The sequence below is a fragment of the Vipera ursinii genome (assembly GCF_947247035.1).
Source record: "Vipera ursinii genome assembly, chromosome: 1".
Classification (NCBI taxonomy): domain Eukaryota; kingdom Metazoa; phylum Chordata; class Lepidosauria; order Squamata; family Viperidae; genus Vipera; species Vipera ursinii.
Genome location: NC_139512.1, coordinates 302,813,206 through 302,835,712, shown reverse-complemented (window position 1 = coordinate 302,835,712; position 22,507 = coordinate 302,813,206). Strand labels below are relative to the sequence as shown.

The 22,507-nt window shown below is 38.8% G+C and overlaps 1 protein-coding gene across 1 annotated transcript in view; it reads left to right on the top strand.

The window, feature by feature from the left end:
• The window catches only part of LOC310632781 (calpain-13-like), a gene marked incomplete at both ends in the record, with an annotated part of 96,125 nt that overhangs the window by 19,200 nt on the left and 54,418 nt on the right, over positions 1 to 22,507 (top strand). The window contains 3 exons of the mRNA XM_083350200.1: positions 2,679 to 2,797; positions 9,194 to 9,327; positions 18,330 to 18,495. Coding sequence (XP_083206326.1) covers positions 2,679 to 2,797; positions 9,194 to 9,327; positions 18,330 to 18,495 — 419 coding nt within the window. The remainder of the gene's footprint in view (positions 1 to 2,678; positions 2,798 to 9,193; positions 9,328 to 18,329; positions 18,496 to 22,507) is intronic.

Below are 22,507 nucleotides of genomic sequence, written 5' to 3'. Positions count from 1 at the left end.
CGTAACATTGTAGAAGAGGTAGCAACCAAAACCATCCCGAAGAAAAAGAAATGCAAGAAAGCAAAATGGCTGTCTGAGGAAGCTTTGCAAATAGCTGAGGAAAGGAGGGAAGCAAAAGGCAAGGGAGAAAAAGAAAGATACGCCCAATTGAATGCAGAATTCCAGAGAATAGCTAGAAGAGATAAGAATACCTTCTTAAATGAACAGTGCAAAGAAATAGAAGAAAACAATAGTACAGGGAGGACCAGAGATCTTTTCAAGAAAATTGGAGAGATGAAGGGAACGTTCAATGCAAAAATGGGCATGATAAAGGATCAAAATGGCAGGGACCTAACAGAGGCAGAAGAGATTAAGAAGAGATGGCAAAATTACACAGAAGAACTATACAAGAATGAGCTTAACATCCCTGATAATCACAATGAGATGGTCACTGACCTCGAGCCAGACATCCTAGAATGTGAAGTGAAGTGGGCCTTAGAAAAGCTGAGCAACAACAAAGCTAGTGGAGGTGACAGTATTCCAGCTGAGCTATTCAAAATCTTAAAAGACGATGCAGTAAAAGTGCTACACTCAATTTGCCAGCAAATTTGGAAAACTCAACAGTGGCCACAGAATTGGAAAAGATCAGTTTACATTCCAATTCCAAAGAAAGGCAGTGCCAAAGAATGTTCAAACTATCGCACCATTGCACTCATTTCTCATGCTAGTAAAGTTATGCTTAAAATCCTACAAGCTAGACTCCAGCAGTATGTGGATCGAGAACTACCAGAAGTACAGGCAGGATTTCGAAGAGGCAGAGGAACTAGAGATCAAATAGCCAACATACGCTGGATCATGGAGAAAGCTAGAGAGTTCCAGAAAAACATCTACTTCTGCTTCATTGACTATGCTAAAGCCTTTGATTGTGTGGATCATAACAAACTGTGGCAAGTTCTTAAAGAGATGGGAGTACCAGAACATCTTATTTGTCTCTTGAGAAACCTATATGCGGGCCAAGAAGCAACAGTGAGAACTGGACACGGAACCACTGATTGGTTCCAAATTGGGAAAGGTGTCCGGCAAGGCTGTATACTGTCGCCTTGCCTGTTTAACTTATATGCAGTGCACATCATGAGAAAGGCAGGGCTAGAGGAGTCAAAAGTTGGAATTAAGATTGCTGGAAGAAATATCAACAACCTAAGATATGCAGATGATACCACTCTAATGGCAGAAAGTGAAGAGGAACTGAAGAGTCTCTTGTTGCGAGTGAAGAAGGAGAGTGCAAAAGTTGGGTTGAAACTAAACATTAAGAAAACCAAGATCATGGCATCCAGCCCTCTCAATTCCTGGCAAATAGATGGGGAAGAAATGGAGGTAGTGACAGATTTTATTTTCCTGGGCTCCAAGATCACTGCAGATGGGGACTGTAGTCAAGAAATTAAAAGACGCTTGCTCCTCGGGAGGAAAGCCATGGCAAATCTAGACAGCACACTAAAAAGCAGAGACATCACCCTGTCAACAAAAGTGCGTATAGTCAAGGCTATGGTCTTCCCAGTTGCAATGTATGGCAGTGAAAGTTGGACCATAAGAAAGGCTGAGCGCAAAAGAATTGAGGCCTTTGAACTCTGGTGCTGGAGAAGACTCCTGCGAGTCCCTTGGACTGCAAGGCGATCAAACCGGTCAGTCCTAGAGGAGATCAACCCTGACTGCTCTTTAGAAGGCCAGATCCTGAAGCTAAAACTCAAATACTTTGGCCACCTAATGAGGAGGAAGGACTCACTGGAGAAGAGCCTAATGCTGGGAAAGATTGAGGGCAATAGAAGAAGGGGACGACAGAGAATGAGGTGGCTGGATGGAGTCACTGAAGCAGTAGGTGTGAGCTTAAATGGACTCCAGAAGATGGTAGAGGACAGGAAAGCCTGGAGGAACATTGTCCATAGGGTCGCGATGGGTCGGACACGACTTCGCAACTAACAACAACAATATTTGTGTAAACTCCAATTTGTAACTTTGAAAATTATACTTTTCCTGTCCCCTAAAAATACATATCTGGGAAAAAATACATGAAACACAACTGGGTCATGTGATAAAATATTTGTAAAAAATAATTGGGAAGAAGATTGACTCAGATATGATATTCATCAGACAAGACACTACAGTTACACTAAATGGTAACCAGTGAAATATCCTACAACAATTTATAGTTGTCCAATCAAGAATAAAGGGATAACAATAAAAAAGTAACATGCATCCATTTACAAAATAATTGCAGAGTAACTGAGAACTGTTTCACCAAGAATAAAATGAATTATTTCAAGAAATATTTATTCAAGGACCTCCATAACAGCTGGGGTTGGGTTTATGGTTTCACCATACCAATACTTTAGATTCCAAGCCAGAGATTAAACTTTTGGGGAAATCCCATTCAATAAATAATACCTAATCTTTAGAATTGGGGAAATGTCATGTAATTCTTTATGAGCTATGGAAAAGAACCATACTGGAGAGCACATGCCAGGAGACAATGAATGAGTCTCATGCTGATTTCCAAGCATGTTCAGACATATTTGAAAAATCAAAGTTCTAAAGAGCCAGGGCCCATCAGTTGGGTCAACAGCCAGGCTCTTGTGAATATGAAGTTATGTGAACTTTTCTAATTTGTCATTCTAATTTTTCTAATTTGTCATTTTGTTTTAAAGGTGACTGTTGGGTTTTAGCAGCTCTGGGTGCCTTGACCCAACAACAGCGATTCCTGAAAAATGTGATTCCTAAAGACCAAGAATTTAACCACACTTATGCAGGGATCTTTCATTTTCGGGTATGTGATGCAAAATGTAGCAGTGTCTTTTTCAACTATTTTAAAATGTAGAGCTTGGATGACAATAGGTATTTCTTCTTAGCATTATTAAAGTTCAAAAGATCTTTAAATGCAAACATAATAACAAGATAAGCACAATTATAAATATATTTATTAGCGTATGTAAAAGAGGCATACAGAGGTACCTCTGAGATAAATGGAAGTTGCATACTTATATCAAACGAGGTTGGGTTTTTTTCAGAATAGCTAAAGTATTCACTACAACCATTTGTAGCCCCTGTAGTGTACAAATATATTCAGTGAACAATAGAATAAGTCATGTCAGATTCTCCACAATAATCAATTCCACATATTATATTTAGTTATGAATATTATATATTGGCTTGCTTTTTAATGCTGATTCCAGTATAGATATAAAATTCTCTGCTAGGAATTGCTTCATGACTGGCACTTCTTTGGAAGCAATCTATTATTAAGAAGCAGAATCTATAAATGCTATTTGAAACCATTTTTCACTGCCCCCTTATCAGCAGCTCAATACACCTGGATCTATAGTTCTACCTGCAAGATCAAATTGAAGCCAAGAAAAGCAACCCCCAACCTTGTTTCTCTAAATCAAAAGGTCCGGTCCATAATATTTTTATACTATCTCTTCAAAGTTGTTAACACAACCTAACTTGCTAATTAGTTTCTGTCCAACTTTGTGAAGAATGTTCTTTTTAAAATAAATAAATAAATAAAGAGATCTACTTACCTATCTACCTTTGTTACCTGCATACCCACGACGCTATTTTCTTTCAGGATAAGTAATGTTCTGCTGAGTGCACAGAAGATATAAGAAACACTAAAACAAAGGAATTAAAATAAATAAGATAAGATAAAAGAAGAAAAATTCAGCAGCTCAGACTGCTTTATGCCAGCCCTGTTTATTATACCCTTGATATTTTTTTAATCCTTTTAAACCATCTTTGCTTCCCCTGTCTCCATACATCATTTATATTTTGCCTTTTATTTCCTAAGCTTCTCACAATTCTCTTTTTCAGGATCTCATCAGTTCCTTCCATCCCATAACATTCTAGGTCTTCTTCTCCCAACTCATTCACTTTTCAAATATTTATTTTACAACTCACTCCTCATTCATTCTCTCTATGTGCCTCTCCAAGGCATCTTAACACATTTATTACATAGTGATAATTCACTTGCATATAGTGTCCACATTCATTCAGCTTCCATCCGCTCTTGAGCCCATCTCTTCTCTTTTTATCACACACACTTCTTAAGTACTCCATTCCTACTGCATTCAACTTCATAATTCAAAACAAATTATGTTTTCCCCCTATCTACTTAAACTTGCACTCTCATAAAACAAATTGGGCAGAAGCGCACCACTATGCACAATTGTTTTCTCTTCTTTCAACAGCAACAACAAAAAGTGTCCTTTGCTATCTCAGCACATAACTATACTACTTTTCTACCAGCATTTGTATTCTTAAAAAGTTTCCCATCATTTCCTCATCTTTATTAAACTTTGTATTAAGGTATATAAAATCTACTTTTGCTAGTCTTTACCATTTGTGTATGGTATGGCAGTTTGCTCCATTTCCCCTATCAAAGGCAACTACTTTGTTTTTCGATTAACTATTTTTCAGACCATTTTTCAAGCTAAAGTTTGTTACAAATAATTTGTATTCTCAGTCAACAACACAGCATCATTTGCACACAAAAGTACACATGCAGTCACACCCCCAACTTAAACTCCTCTAGTATCAAGCCTTCTCCATAACATTGATTCATAAATACATCCCACTTCCTTGACTTAAACTTTATTCAATATTGTACCATTCACTAAACATTGTTTGCTTTCATGCCTAGTGCTTTAAATTCCATATTCACATAAAGCTTTCAGGCCTATTTTTACTTGATTATTACTTATTGAATGACAGTATGGCAATATCATCCCCTTCATGTTTCTTTGTGACCTTCCAAAGATTTGACCTTTCAAGGGCTTCATTCTATTCTCCCTGGATCTTTCAAAGTCCCCCATCTAAGCAACCACTCAATGCTAAAATTGATCCCTGATACTTCAGTTCATGTCTTTGTTTTACAGCTATGGAGATTTGTCTCATAGAGCTAGCAAAGTCACGACACACTCCATTAGCCTGCTAATGATGGCAGAAATGGATTCTTTGGTTTGTCCGTAGTGAAATCTTTCTTTACTCCTTTCTTGAAACAATTGCTATGTACTTCATAGATGAACATCTGTACTCTCCAGCTGCTTAAGTGGCCAGTAGAATCCTTTTCTTTCATACTGTAGGTAAAATAATAACTTTGAACTATTGTATTTCATTGTAGACACAATACATTGTATGATTTGGCAAAACAAACCAAGCAGCTCATGCTTAATCAATAGTTATTGAAAATATAATGCTTGAGGAGAATGAAGGTTTTTTTTTAAAAAAAAAAGCAATTAATTTCACGTACTATCTTTGTCAGCTAGGCTGTTTGAAAAGCAGTTTATCTCTTAGACTGTTTTAATCAATGAATCACACAATAATTCTACAATAAATACACACATGCATCATTCTACCAAGCGATACCCATCTATTTTTTATATTTAAATAAGTGATTTACTGCTTTCTGAAAGGAAGTTGTTTGAGAAGGAGTGTAAGCCCTTCTGACAGGACTGTCCTTAGATGCAGGAGTTTTAGATAACTATTCTCCAATATTTAATCTTTCCTATTTTGTATTGTAATGCCTACTTTATGAGATTATGGTGTAATCTTATATAATTTTATATATATATATATATATATATATATATATATATATATATATATATATATATATATATAATGTTTCAAATGTTAACTATTTAGATTACCTTGCTAGGCCCCAAACATGGGGCAAATAACACTGCCTCATATGCAATCAGCCCTGGTTCGAATCTCAGAAGGGTATGGCTGGCTGAGGACGACTAAGGAGTCAGAAATGCATCCCAGTTTCCCTTTAATTCTTTGTTAGTAATTTACACACACACACACACACACACACATATATATATATATATATATATATATATATATATATATATATATATATATATATATATATATATATATATATATATATATATATATTATTATAATTATATAATTGTTTAATATGGTTATTTAAAAATTATACAGGTATAGCAGAAAAATACAAAAATTCATTCTCTGTGCAAAGAAGAAAAAGTTCTTTTGTTGTTAACGGTGTTTTAGAGAAAAGACAAAGTAACTACAAAGTTGGATTTTTTCCCCTTTGTTGTAAAGAAAAGAAGAGGAAGACATTACTTTGCCTGTTCTCTGGTTCTAGAGTCTGGGTCATCCAGTGAAACCATTTCTATTTGATGCAAGATAGATTGAAACACCCCAGTTCATTAATTACCTTATATAATTGTTCTTTATAAATGTAGAGTTAAGTTTAGAAACTTTAAAATGGCATTAGACAGATTTACTTGTGATGGTGATTATACAGGTGAAACTTGAAAAATTAGAATATTGTGCAAAAGTTCATTAATTTCAGTAATGCAACTTAAAAGGGGAAACTAATATATGAGATAGACTCATTACATGCAAAGCAAGATAGTTCAAGCCATGATTTGTCATAATTGTGATGATCATGGTTTACAGCTCATGAAAACCCCAAATCCACAATCTCAGAAAATTAGAATATTGTGAAAAGGTGCAATATTCTAGGCTCAAAGTGTCCAACTCTAATCAGCTAATTAAAGCCATAACACCTGCAAAGGGTTCCTGAGCCTTTAAATGGTCTCTCAGTCTGGTTCAGTAGGAATTACAATCATGGGGAAGACTGCTGACCTGACAGTTGTGCAGAAAACCATCATTGACACCCTCCACAAGGAGGGAAAGCCTCAAAAGGTAATTGCAAAAGAAGTTGGATGTTCCCAAAGTGCTGTATCAAAGCACATTAATAGAAAGTTATGTGGAAGGGAAAAGTGTGGAAGAAAAAGGTGCACAAGTAGCAGGGATGACCGCAGCCTGGAGAGGATTGTCAGGAAAAGGCCATTCAAAAGTGTTGGGGACTTTCACAAGGAGTGGACTGAGGCTGGAGTCAGTGCATCAAGAGCCACCACACAGAGACGGATCCTGGACATGGGCTTCAAATGTCGTATTCCTCTTGTCAAGCCGCTCCTGAACAACAAACAATGTCAGAAGCGTCTTACCTGGGCTAAAGAAAAACAGACCTGGTCTGTTGCTCAGTGGTCCAAAGTCCTCTTTTCTGATGAGAGCAACTTTAGCATCTCATTTGGAAACCAAGGACCCAGAGTCTGGAGGAAGAATGGAGAGGTACACACTGCAAGATGCTTGAAGTCCAGTGTGAAGTTTCCACAGTCTGTGTTGATTTGGGGAGCCATGTCATCTGCTGGTGTTGGTCCACTGTGCTTCATTAAGTCCAGGGTCAATGCAGCCGTCTACCAGGAGATTTTGGAGCACTTCATACTTCCTTCCGCAGATGAGGTTTATGGGGATGCTGACTTCATTTTCCAGCAGGACCTGGCACCTGCCCACACTGCCAAAAGCACCAAAACCTGGTTCAATGACCATGGGATTACTGTGCTTGATTGGCCAGCAAACTTGCCTGACCTGAACCCCATAGAGAATCTATGGGGCATTGCCAAGAGAAAGATGAGAGACATGAGACCGAACAATGCAAAAGAGCTGAAGGCCGCTATTGAAGCATCCTGGTCTTCCATAACACCTCAGCAGTGCCATAGGCTGATAGCTTCCATGCCACGCCGCATTGAGGCAGTAATTGCAGCAAAAGGGGCCCAAACCAAGTACTGAGTACATATGCATGCTTATACTTTTCAGAGGTCCGATGTTGTTCTATGTACACTCCTTGTTTTATTGATTGCATGTAATATTCTAATTTTCTGAGATTGTGGATTTGGGGTTTTCATGAGCTGCACGCCATAATCATCACAATTATGACAAATCACGGCTTGAACTATCTTGCTTTGCATGTAATGAGTCTATCTCATATATTAGTTTCCCCTTTTAAGTTGCATTACTGAAATAAATGAACTTTTGCACGATATTCTAATTTTTCGAGTTTCACCTGTAGATTCAGATGCAATATATCTTTAAATATTTCCTGCCGGAACGTGTAAAAACAGAGTCAACATAGAAGGATTTCATGTTGTCATTTTAGTGTCCTTAAAACACCTGGATGTTTGTTGTTAAAAATAGGATATTAATTTGTATCCTAATACTGCAAGTCTTTTATTATAATGCCTTGTTAATCTACGAATTTGACCAAGGCCACCTGCCTGTGCGAAATTGCTCTAGACCAGGGGTCAGCAACCTGAAACAGTGAAAGAGCCACTCGGAACCGGTTCCCTCACAAAAGGAAAAACTGGGAGCCGCAAAAAATGTGTGCACATGCGCACATGCACAGAATAGGGTTTGACTGAAGAGTGGAGCCAAGGCGAGATATGCACCTACCCTGCATATTTAAATTGATTGGTTGAACTTTTTTAGTCCCACTTTTTTTTTTTTTTGGACTGCACATGGCAGAAGACTGGGAGCCGCAGGAGACGGCTGAAAGAGCCGCATGCGGCTCCAGAGCCGCGGGTTGCAGACCTGTGCTCTAGACATTCACTAAAGCAAGACTACTGGTTAAGATGTAAGATTGGGGAAATACAAATGAAAGCCTTGATTAACTGAAAACATTAATTTTGTTTTGGAGAATTCATTGGTTGTAGATGATCATTATTATTTTCCATTAATTTGGAAATTAACAGGAAGACAATTGCAATGCATACAGTGTTCTTGTACAGTATCATAACACTGATACTGTTTGAATGGTAATTATTTGAATGGTAATTATTCTCAAAAAGCTATGTAATGGTCTGAAGAATTTAATTCCCTATGTTCCAGCAACTTCTTTCCAAATAAAGTAAGAAAAGTATATACATAGTTTATATCTTTAATTCCCCATTTCTTTCTAAATTACACAGACTGTAAAATTATGTAAAATTAACTTTTTTTGTTAAGAGACAGGTATAAATTTAGAGGAGGATACTTCTTTTTCTCTCTGTCTTTTTATGGTCTTTCTTTCATTTTTGCATATAGATTTAAAACAAAGAAAGAAAGAAATAGCCTCCACTCAATCATGAAACCTCCTGTTAATTTTAAAATGTGCATTTTCTCTCAGTCAGGTCTAATTCAAAAGGTTCTTGTGAATTTATATTGAAACAATACTTCCATGAGCACCCCCTTGATTTCCAAAGGATAGGGAAGAATTATAGCAATAATTATTTTAAAAATTCATTTTGTGATGTGCTATAATGAAAAACTGTTAAAATTATCCTTTTTTTGTTTTGTTCTGTAGTTCTGGTATTTTGGAAGCTGGGTTGATGTGGTGATAGATGACCAACTGCCTTTCATGGATGGAGATTACTTATCAGTTCATCCCAGGAGCAAGAATGAATTCTGGCCACCTCTGCTTGAGAAAGCTTATGCCAAGTAAATATTTCCAAAACCTATTTCTATTTACAAGTTTTGCTTATATGTCTCACCACCGTGTGTGTGTGTGTGTGTCTTTGTTTATAGTCATTTACTAGTACAATCACCTACCCAGGTTTCAACGTATAGATATCTTTAACAGATTCTCCATGGAAAAAATCATGAGGCCATCAATGGGGAAAAAAGTTACTTTCCTGTTTCATTTAAAACTCATATGGTTACAGGTAGTCCTCGTCTTATGACACAGTCAAGCCCAAAATGTATGCTGCTAAGTGAAACAGTTGTTAAGTGAATTTTGCTCCATTATGCAACTCTCATAAATATGACTCAGTTGTTAAATGTCTGGATTTTGATTATGTGACCATGGAAATGCTGCCACAGTTGTAAGTGTGAAAAACAGTTGTAAATCACTTTTTTCAGTGCAATTTTAACTTTAAGCAGTCACTAAATGAACTGTTGTAAGTCGAGGACTACCCTACTAGTCTTTGAAGAAGCAATAGTACAATATTAATAACTCTTTTAAGATTAAGGTCTCACTTACAACCATGATTGAGCCCAAAATCTCTTTTGCTAAAAGATATAGTTAAGTGGACGCGGTGGCTCAGTGGGTTAGGACGCTGAGCTTGTCGATCAGAAGGTCGGCAGTTTGGCGGGTCGAATCCCGAGTGCCGCGTAACAGAGTGAGCGCCTGTTACTCGTCCCAGCTTCTGCCAACCTAGCAGTTCAAAAGCACGTAAAAATGCAAGTAGAAAAATAGGGACCACTCCGGTGGGAAGGTAACAGTGTTCCGTGCGCCTTTGGCGTCTAGTCATGCCGGCCACATGACCACGGAGATATCCTCGGACAAGCGCTGGCTCTTCGGCTTTGAAACGGAGATGAGCACCGGCCCCTAGAGCTGGAAACGACTAGCACGCATGTGCGGGGGAACCTTTACCTTTACCTTATAGTTAAGTGAGTTTTGCCCCATTTTATGACCTTTCTTGCCACAGTTGTTATTAAATGAATCACTTAATCATTAAGCTAGTAACACAGGTGTTAAGCGAATTTGGCCCCCTCATTGACTTTGATTGTCAGAAGGTTGCAGAATTCATCCCAACAAATCTAGCAGAGATGGCATGCTTTGAATCCTCTCTATCAAATAGTGTTATTGGTTGGTTCCTGGAGCCATGCCTTTTTGGCTGCAGTGCCTACCCTGTGGAGCACCATTCCCCCGGAAATGGCCGCAGCCCTGTTAAGCTCCCACAAGGTTAGTGAGTTCTGCTATTGTTGATGTGATTGACCAATCTTTAAGACCAATCCAAGGTCAGGTCACTTAGCTATAAAGGTAGGAGCCCAATCAGTCCCTGCCAGGTTGCCTCTGAAGATGCCAGCCGTTAGTTGCAATTGAAATGTCAGGAAATCTGTTGCGTAAACAATGGTTAATAAGCCCTGAAGCTGAACACAGCCCAAAGATGTCAGAATTGGAAATACTTACACAGAATTAAGACAATGTTAGGACATGTTTAAAACAGTTATTCAAAATATGGCACAGAGATAGAACAAAATAAAAATTGTATGATCAAATGTATGCAAAACTTTTAAAGAAGTAATAACAGTGGAACCATAGGAAAAACTATGTGGGGAAAAAAATCATGAAATTTACTCCAAGCTACAGTTTGAAGGCAAATTGAAACAAAATCTTATACAGACGGCATATAACTGAACGATTACCAAGATAGAAAAATGATTTAACAATAAATATTGGAAATATGCAATAAGAAGGGAATAATTTATCATATCTGATGGTTATGCAAAAAGTCTTGAAATTACTGGGAAAAAATACACCAAATTTTCAAAAAATTCTGAAAATAAAATTAGAATTTAGACCAGGGATATTTTTATAAGGTATGTTTCCAAAAAACATAAATAGAAACTACCACACTTTATTAAGATATTGTACATACTAACACTTCTGCCAACCTAGCAGTTCGAAAGCACGTAAAAATGCAAGTAGAAAAATAGGGACCACTATGGTGGGAAGGTAACAGCGTTCCGTGCGCCTTTGGCATCTAGTCATGCCGGCCACATGACCACGGAGACGTCCTCGGACAAGCGCTGGCTCTTCGGCTTTGAAACGGAGATGAGCACCGGCCCCTAGAGTCAGAAACAACTAGCACGCATGTGCGGGGGAACCTTTACCTTTACCTTTTACATACTAACAACAGCAAGAAGCAATCTGGCACAACGCTGAAAAAAAGAAACCTTACCAAGAAAGCTTGTAGCATTTGTTCTAATTTTTGTATGCCATTTAGAGTCATTTTTGTGAGATGGGCAGCCCCCATCTAAATAGCTAATTAAGGTTAGGGTTAGACAAAGCAATGGTGATAGACTTTTCTTCTTGTTTCTTTTCATGCATTTTTAATTCCACAGGCTGGGAAGCAATTTTGTTTAAGTGGACTTTAAACTTGCTTACATTACAACTGCAGCACTGTGTAGATTTATATAGTAAAAGGTAAAGGTTCCCCCGCACATGCGTGCTAGTCGTTTCCAACTCTAGGGGCTGGTGCTCATCTCTGTTTCAAAGCCGAAGAGCCAGCGCTTGTCTGAGGACGTCTCTGTGGTCATGTGGCCGGCATGACTAGATGCCAAAGGCGCACAGAACGCTATTACCTTCCCACCGTAGTGGTCCCTATTTTTCTACTTGCATTTTTACGTGCTTTCGAACTGCTACATTGGCAGACGCTGGGACGAGTAACAGGCACTCACTCTGTTACGTGGCACTTGGGATTCGACCCGCCAAACTGCTGACCATCTGATCGACAAGCTCAGCGTCCTAACCCACTGAGCCACCGCGTCTCTAGATTTATATAGAATACAATGCAAATCAGTCACAAAGTAAATAGAAGTTAGTGGGGTCATTGTTGGGATCAATACCAAAGATATATCTTTCATGGTGTGAAAGTATTGAGCCAATGCTAAGCAGGGTTGAACCTTTTTAGTAAACGAATGGAAATTGTCAGGATTTACAGCAGGCCACGGTGGGAAAAGAACAATTTGGAGGAAGGCAAGAAATGACATGGATATATATCTGCATGATCATGAGAAGTCAAGGTCCAGTTACTAAACTTCTATTATCTTCTCTCTGGAAATGTATACATATTTTTAACTCCATATGACACTTTTCTAACCACACTTTTCTAAAAATCATTACTAGTGTGTGTTTTCTGTTGCTAACAAGTGTGCAGTTTCAACTAGAATGAGTTCAGATCATTTTTAGTGAACACAGCCTTCATCAAATGTGAGTCGAGTTGCCAGTCCCCAAAGGACAATGTCAGAAAAACAAGACAGGAAAAGCAATAAAAAACAACTTTAGTTACTTTAAAAAGTCACTCCAAATGTATTATCTGCATACACACATACACATGCACAGAGACATAGACATAGAGACACACACAGACACACACAGAGAGAGAGACCCTCTAAATTAATTGATTATGTGCTAGTGTCAACACTTAAATTTTTCTCTAGAGTACAAACGCAGGTCCTTCAGATCTAATGGGTCCATTTGTCTTGTTCCTAGTCAACCTCTGCTCTTTTCCTCAAATTATCCCAGGATTAGAGACTTCTCCAGAGAACTACATCTTCACATAATATGCCCAAAATTTATTAATTTGAGCCTGATCATTTCTGCTTTGAGTGAGACCTCCAGATTGATCTGTTTTATGATCTATTTGATGGCTATACATGGTATTTTTAAGAGTCTTCTACAGAGTTCAGATATGTTAATAGTCTATTATCCTACTTCTTCAAACTCTAAAATATTATAAATGAATGTTTATTTTCCCCCCTCAAATTTACAAATGGAATCATACATTTTCCAATTGTTTACATTTATTTTTGTCTAGTTGCTAGTTTCTAATATTTTAATATTACACTTTAATATGTTATATTTTTACTCTATTTTTATGTTCAATATATATATTTAAAATATACCGCTCAAAAAAATAAAGGGAACACTTAAACAACACAATGTACTGTATTTAATAGTAGGATGTCTTATCTTGTGTTCCCTTTATTTTTTTGAGCAGTATATATAATTTTTATTAAAGCTTTTTTTAAAAAAAGATAAAAGTAATATAAACTAATGCAAAGTAAAGAAGAAAAGATATGGAAAGAAAACAAACGGAAAGCAAAAAGTACAAGAAAAGAAAAAAAAGTTAAAGAAGAAATAGAAAGGAAAAGGCTAGGTTGGAAACATTAGCTTTAAATAAAATAAACCATGGATTTCTATTTTTTAAATTCAGGCTGAAGCTCAGATTGTGTTGTTACTTTTATTAAATGACATATGTTACTATTGTAGTGAATTCTGATTCCTCTTTTTTTCTTTTATATTAATAATTATAAGCTCAAAATAAAATAAAAAAAGACTTGAAACATTCTTTTTAGTGTTTGGTGTGGCACTATCTGATGAACATTCAATGATGTGAACTAAATAAAAATGGAACAAAGAATAAACACCTAGGCTGTGTTTAATTTTATTCTTACTTTCTCTTTTCCCTATTTGTGGCAGATCTCCTTCCAACAGAGAAAATGTTTTTAACTTCAGGTTGTAACCAAGGGTGTTATTTTATCTTTCAGGATGTGATGCGTGATATAGTTGTTGCGTGCAGCATTAAACAATGTATACGTAAAGGCTTATCTGGGGACAAAGATTTGTCAGAAAAGAAAACTGCAGGGATGTTTTTAGAAGTATTTTCAATTATTTTGTGAGTCTGACAAATACAGAACTTTCTATAACTTTGTCTTGTAGAAGACTTTTTCTGAAGCTCATCTTTATGTAACATCTCAACCCAGCTTCGTTTCTGGCTTCGCCCTTCTTCCTGGAAGATTGAAAATTTTCCAACCTATTGGAGCCCACTATCTTCTGTGCTAGAGGGATGATTAAATAAGACTCTTTGTACTTAACCCATTCAAAAAATAGAACCATAATATTCTTGGATTGTACTGTCTGAAACTTTGAGGTCACGTTTCATTCCGATTAATAGAAAGTGGGAGGCAACACCTGCTACCTTGGAGAGTTTGCCATATTGTGTTCTTCAATGGCTCTAGAAAGTAAATCCAACACAAGATGGACATGAACTGTCCTTTTTCTCTGGGTTACTGTATTGTATGATGACCACAAACATTCTTCAGTTCTTTTAATTGCATAGGAGATATTGAACCTATTCCAGGACATGCATAGGGCTAGATGGATGGATGTGTATTGATTTATTTATGTCAGGGCTTTTCAACCAGTGGTATGGGTACCACCTGTGGTACATTGGTACCTGGAAGGTGGTACATGACCATCCTAGAAAAGTGGTAGTGGGAGAGGGGAATGAGTTGAACTGGTGGCAGCACCGCACAAGCCTGTGCGAGAGATGGCTGTAGCTGCAGGGCTGTCAGGGTTCAGCAGAAGTGCCAGGATCACTGCTTCTTCAGAGCTGTCAGGGCTCAGTGGAAGCACCAGGATCAGCACCAGGCTCCAGCTGGAGCTCGGTGCTGATCCTGGTGCTTCTGAGCCCAGAAGAAGTGCCGATCAGCTGGAATGTTGCAGCATCCCCAGGGTCTTGTGATTTACATTCAGATGCTTGGCAACTGATTCATATTTATGACGGTCATAGTGTCCCAGGGTCATGTGAAGTAACCAAAACCTGCTGCAACCACCCAGCAGATGGGGGGGGGGGAATAAAAACCAAACACCTTCCCACCCCACCCCTGCTGCCAATCCTCAACAGAAATGCTCACAACAATGAAAACCTCAGACAGGAGAAACAGTGCCGCCGGGCGGGCAGACAGGTGTCTTGCTCAGTTGTGGCTTGGGGGGCACTTTTTTCAGTGCCATTGTAACTTCGAACAGTCATTAAGCGAACTGTTGTAAGTCGAGGACTACCTGTACTTCATCACTTCCCCCCCCCTTTTTTTGGTCATCAAGTTTTTGACACATTGCTTTTGATTGGTGGTACTTGGATGTTGCCACATCCTAAAAGTGGTACAATGGTTGAAAAGGTTGAAAAGCCCTGATTTATTTGAAGAAAGAAAGAAAGAAAGAAAGAAAGAAAGAAAGAAAGAAAGAAAGAAAGAAAGAAAGAAGAAAAGAAAAAAGAAAAATAAAGGGGATGAACTAGAACCAAGAAAAGACTTACTGTTTGTGTTGAATTAAGAAATTAAATAAATCTGACTTCCGGATGGCAAGGCGTCGCCGGAGGCAGCCATTGTTACGCTGTCAGCCCCGCGGCTCCGTAGAGCAGCCAAAAACAGCGCCGATCAGCTGTTTTGGCAGCTCGGAAGCCCCCTCCTCAGGAGAAGAGGAGGGGGTTGAGCGCCCAGGTAGGGGTAGAGCTCTCCGGGGCCACCAGAACTTAAAGTTTTGGCAGCTGAAGGATCGAGCCCCCCCGAAGCCTGGGCTTGCTCCGGACTGCGAGGCGCTTCTGCTCTGGGTTTTTTGGAGCAGAACAGGGTGTCTGCAACCATCCCTGCTAGCAAGAGAGAACTTTGGAGAACTTGGACGCAGGCAGAGCGATGCAGGAGATTCAGGTGAAAGTGGATTTATGATCTTTAACTCAATGGACTTTGCGGAGTTTGAAAGTGAAAGTGCTTAGCAGGCAATAGTGGGTGAAAATGGCGGCTAAATCCTCTAAAGTTCTTAGAAGTGCGGGGGCTTCTCCGGTGCAGCAGTCTTCGTTGCAAGCTTTATTGCCCCCTGCACCTGCACCTGCACCAGCCTTTACAGTTAAAGATTTGCAGAATGTGATGTTTTAAAAGCAACCCCCATACCACTTTTGGAATCTACAAAGAAGAATGGTGAGGGAGAGCCTCAACTACGTAGTGAGAATTTACGAGGTGCTGAAGGAACAACGCAGATAGAGGAGAAAGCTACAGGAGTGGATCAAATTTCAGTATCATCGGAAGAGGCTAGAGACCAGAGGATGACGCGTGCTGCTTCGAGACGAATGAGACGAGAGCAAGAACAAGACCAGCAGAAAATCATGGGACCTCCAAAACGTACCTATAGCGAAGCTGTGGAAAGGGCGTGACCTAAGAATGCAAAGGGGATCTTGGAAGAAGCGCTCCAAAAGCTTTGGGATGCGAAGGATGGCGACAAAGTTTCTAATTTGGAATGTTAATGGTTTAAATTCACCGTAGAAGAGAAAGAAAGTTTTTCAATATTTAAAACAATTTAAGAATGATGTTATTTGTTTACAAGAAACACATATTAGAGTCATGGACCAAAAGTACTTATTAAATTCAAGACTGGGTGCACAATTTATTGCCTCTGCAACAGACAAGAAAAATGGAGTGGTTGTTTATGTTAAGAATACCTTGACAGCGGAGTTAATTGAAGCAGATAAACAAGGAAGATATGTTATAATAGAACTGTTAATAGAAGGTAAAAAAAAACTTTTGGTTGGATTATATGCTCCTAATCAACAACAAGCAGACTTTTATAGTTTACTACACAGCAAGATTACTCAGTTGGATTATAAATCTTTTATTTTTATGGGAGATTGGAATGGTGTTTTGGACGTACAAATGGACAAGAGTGGTTCTTTTGAAAGTATTCCAAGTCATGCTAAACTGCTTAAATTCTTTTTTGAGATGAAGGAGGACTTGGAACTGCGAGATATTTGGAGAGAAAGGAATTTGCAAGAAAAGGACTAAACTTTTTTTCCCCGATAGATATTAATTTTTTTCTAGGATTGATTTTATACTAATTACCAATGATTTCTTTTCCAGGATTAAGAAGATTAAGATTTGTTCAAGAACCATGTCTGATCATAGCCCAGTCTGGCTAGAGATAGACAAGGATAATAGAGATAGGCGCTCCTGGCGTCTAAATGAGATTTTGTTTAGAAATCAGGAAAATGTGGATGAATGTAAAAAACAGATGAAGGATTTTTTTTGAAATTAATATGTATAAGGGTACTACTATTGAAATGGTCTGGGATGCTAGTAAAGCTTATATGAGAGGTGTGTTAATATATTTGAATAACAAACATAGATGTAGTCTGGAATTTAGTTCTTACACAAGAACAAAAGGAAGAGATGAATCAATTGATAATTGAGGAAGAAAAAACTGCTTTTATTTCTTTGATACCGAAGGAAGATCAGGATATCACTCAAGCAAAAAATTATAGACCAATATCACTTTTGAACACGGACTACAAGTTATTTGTTAAGGTTTTAGTTAACAGATTAATATGGGACTAAAAAGTTTCATTTAGCATTTGAATAAGTACTGATGTGATATTTATATTTCTTGTAGTTATTTTATAAGAGTTAAAGTGTGATAGATTTAATAGTTTATTGTTGTTAGCATATGGTAGATTATGATTGTTTCTACTTTTATGCCTTGTATTTAGCTCTGGGAATCATTTAGCATTTGAATAAGTACTGATGTGATATTTATATTGCTTGTAGTCATCTTATAAGAGTTAAAGTGCGATAGATTTAATAGTTTATTGTTGTTTGCTTATGGTAGATTATGATTGTTTCTACTTTTATACCTTGTATTTAGCTCTGGGAAGTCGGGGAGTGGGGAGGGGGAGGGAGGGAGGTGTTGGGGAGGGTTGGGAAGAGGGGAGGGGGTTGGGAGGGGTTTTGTTTTGTTTTGTCATAAATAAAATGTACTGTAAAACTTTTCAATAAAAAAGAAATTAAATAAATCTAAAACAAAGAACTATTAACAAATCTATAGTATAATCCATTTACTGACTTTTAATTGACAAAGTAAGAAAAAAATATCTAGCCTATTAGGTAAATCAAAAATGGCAGTATAAGAGAAATATACTTTTAATTTAAAGCCATATTTCTATTTCTAGTCTGACTTAACAGAACACACTAGTGGTGCTAGAAAGAAAATTTACCATTAACTTACCTGAACTTCTCTAACCATCAATTTTCTTTTATATTTTTATACATATAAACATTCTGTATTGTTTCCCTTTTGCTGCCTACCATGAATGTCTTCCCTTTTCTTCTAGATTGCGTGGTTCTTATGAGAAGTTGCACTACGGCTTTATCTCAGAAGCTTTTGTGGATCTCACAGGTGGGGTCCAGTTGGGATTTGGTCTTACTGATCATTTGTTTGAAATAATGAAAACTGCTGCTTCGTCAGGCTGTCTAATGGCATGCACCACTCCTAAAATGGTAAGTTAGAAGTTAGCTTTACAGAGACTGGTATCCTGTTGTTCAGAAGAGATTCTCAGAATAGTTTCTCTAAAATTACCAGAAAAAATCCTTTAGATATCAAAACAACAATAACCGTGACTATGTACAGTTGGAAGATTCTTGGAAAATTAAAAGATCTTTATTTGTGGTGAAATGATGCATTTAGGACACAAACGATCCTTTCACGGCGAAGAACAGTTCATAGTTTGGATAGTGCTAAGAAGAATGCCAGAAAGCAAGAAAATAAAGCAGTACCTCTGTTGACCCACCAAACATATATGATCATAAGATAATACTAGAAAGTTGAGAGACCCAAGCCATAGAAAATTCTGAATTTGACCCAAGAAACCAAGTGGAGTTAGGACTTCACAGTCAACAACTATCTGTGGAAAATGAAACTTGTTTGGCACTGCTCCTTGTTACATGTGCAGATCATATTAATTCTGAGATGAGCCTTTTACTGGGTTCTGTTGACCTTCTGACAAAACCAGAACATGTCAGCGACTTATGTCTTAATCAATTCCAGATTAAAGTATGGCAAAACTCTTTCTTGGGCTAACCATGAAATGTATTAGCAAACTGATTGATGCAAGATGTGGCAAGAGCTAGAAATGTCTCTTCTCCTTGTTTGCTTCCAGTTGGTTTCTGGAGCATCTTCTTCCATATATTCTTGCGTCACGCTTGTCATTTGACACTAGCTTATACCTCTTGATCAGTTAAGTTAGCTATAAGTTCTAGAACTATTTCTGTGGTTCCATCCAATTATAAAATCTTCAGCCAACAGAAAGTATTCAGGAGCTATGGACAATCAACCAGTGGAACAGCTGACCCCCAGAAATTGTGGGTGCCCCATCACTGGAGATCTTTAAGAAGAGACTAGACCAGGGGTCAGCAACCTGAAACAGTGAAAGAGCCACTCAGAACCGGTTCCCTCACAAAAGGAAAAACTGGGAGCCGCAAAAAATGTGTGCGCATGCGTGTACATGCGCGCATGCGCAGAACAGGGTTTGACTGAAGAGTGGAGCCAAGGCGAGATATGCACCTACCCTGCATATTTGAATTGATTGGTTGAACTTTTTTAGTCTCACTTTTTTTTTTGGACTGCACATAGCAGAGGACTGGGAGCCGCAGGAGATGGCTGAAAGAGCAGCATGCGGCTCCGGAGCTGCGGGTTGCAGACCTGTGGACTAGACAATCACTTGTCTGAGATGGTGTAGGTTCTCCTGCTTAAACGGGGGGGCTGGACTAGAAGACTTCCAAGGTCCCTTCCAGCTCTATACTATAACTATTTAGCTAAAAGTGTTAATATCTCTTGAATTTGTTGCTCTTCTTACAATTTTCCATCCCTGATTTAGTCATTTGGGCTTTTAAGACTTTTACATAGGCCCTTGTTTTAAATATTGCCGATTTCTTATTGTTTGCCAGTTTACTTTTTTCCTCTGGAAATAAATAGAACATAATCTTTGAACTACGTGACATTATAACACCTTTTCATTATTAGCCATTCCCATCCCAAATATTCTTTAGGATGTAGCAAAAAAAAAGTTAAAGTCCCCCCCCACCCTGAATAAATCCAGCAATCTGCTGCTTATGGAAGTTGTCACATTTTGACTATTTTCCCACTAGCATGTCAACTGGGATTCTCCCTTCCATGTTGAAATCCTAAAGAGTTGGTCAGAATGCTATTTTTTCTTGTTTTTTTGCTTCAGTACTTCCAGTGGGCGTGTAAGTTGGATGCACTAATACAGATGGACAGATACAAGCAGAGTAGCTTGGATAAGAACATTCAAACATATTTTGCGTTTAGGACTCAATTTGATCTCAGTAATATCGTTGCAGCCAGATCCTTTACATACCTACTTGCTTATTTACTTACTCCCCATTCTGTTCTTCAATTAACTATTGTTTCCACAAGCAACTCATTTCAATTTAAAAAGAAGAATAAACTCTAAAGCCAGTTCACAACCACCAGTAAAAAGATATAAAAGGATGAGGAATAGAGGGAAAAGGAATTAGAGGAAATTCAATTATTTAGGTTGACATTTATAAGATGCATTTATTAGCAAGTTTGGGATGGATGATTTTCCTTTGCTGGTGTTTTTCCTAAATAGGATGCAACATATTAAAAACTATAATGACAGCTGTCATAGGCCGCTTTACGCGGCCGCACTGACAGCTGTCAAAAGTAGCGCACACGCGCAGTCGCTCCCGCGGCCTACAAGTACACGCGGCCGTTTGACAGCTGTCAAACGCCGCGCATGCGCATTAAGACTGTCAAACCGCGGCTAGCCCACAGTGGCAGCCGGAGCTGTCAAAACTGGCGCATGCGCTTTAACGGCGGCTAGCTGTCAAAACGCCGCCCGCCCGCCAAAACCAGCTGACGGGATTCCCTCCCTCCCCAGCTAACGCGCTTGCGCTATCACTGGGGAGATTCTGAACTACCAGCTGACCCATTGGTCACGGTTCCTTGGCGGGAAGAACTCCCACAGCTGATTTGCTGTCCCGTTTGACAGCTGCCTATATAAGGCATGTTTTCCCGGTTCTGTTTGTCCGGGCTGACTAAAATAAACCTGTTGAATGACCTGTTGCTAATCCATAGGAATTGGTGGAATTGGATTCCCTATCCACAACTGAATCCAGAATGTTCTTCTCCTTTTTTTTGCATTTTCTAAATGTAGATTAACCACCCATAATAGAGATATAAATTAAGTTAACCCCAAATTTCATAGGAAAGGGTTTGGAATGTTTCAACAGAATCTATTATGGAATTGGCAATACTGAGAGCCAGTTAGTCTAGTGCAGGGCTTTTCAACCTTTTCAACCATTGTACCACTTTTAGGATATGGCAACATATGACCAAAAAAAAAGAAGGAAAAAAGTGATGAAGTACAGGTAGTCCTCGACTTACAACAGTTCGCTTAATGACTGTTCGAAGTTACAATGGCACTGAAAAAAGTGCCCCCCAAGCCACAACTGAGCAAGACACCTGCCTGCCCGCCCGGCGGCACTGTTTCTCCTGTCTGAGGTTTTCATTGTTGTAAGCATTTCTGTTGAGGATTGGCAGCGGGGGTGGGGTGGGGTGGGTGTTTGGTTTTTATTTCCCCCCTCTGCTGGGTGGTTGCAGCAGCTTTTGGTCACTTCACATGACCCTGGGACACTGTGATCATCATAAATATGAATCAGTTGCACAAGACCCTGAGGATGCTGCAACATTCCAGCTGATCGGCACTTCTTCTGGGCTCAGAAGCACCAGGATCAGCACCGAGCTCCAGCTGGAGCCTGGCGCTGATCCTGGTGTTTCAACTGAGCCCTGACAGCTCTGAAGAAGCACTGATCCTGGCGCTTCTGCTGAACCTTGACAACCCTGCAGCTCCAGCCATCTCTCGCTCAGGCTTGTGCAGTGCTGCCACCGGTTCAGCTCATTCCCCTCCCCCGCTACCACTTTTCTAGGATGGTCGCGTACCACCTTCCAGGTGCCAATGTACCACAGGTGGTACCCATACCACTGGTTGAAAAGCCCTGGTCAAGTGGTTAAGGGACCAGGCTAGAAATTGGGAGATTCTGAAACCTTAACCATGAAAGACATCTGGGTGGCTTTGGGCCAGTCATTCTTTCTTAGTCCCACCCATCTCACAGGATTGCTGTTGTGGGGAAAATAAGAGGAGGAGGAAATATTGTGGGTGTTTACCACCTTGAGTTATTTGTAAACATAATAAAGGCAGGAAACAAACAAACAAGCACAGCCTAGCTAGCATTTATCATTCCATTCCCCCCAAAAGTGGAATAAACCCTGGTGCATAAGGTTGTTAAGGAATGCTTTTCTAGCTTTCTTTAAAACTTGAAAAAAAGATTGGCAAACAGTCATAGCATGCTTTCTGCAGAAAGATTTCTACATCTTATCCTCTATTTCCTGGTCATGGAGCACCAGAGAAAATCCAGTGCCTATGTATACAGAGCCCAGTGCTGCTAAACTCACCACACTTATTAAAGG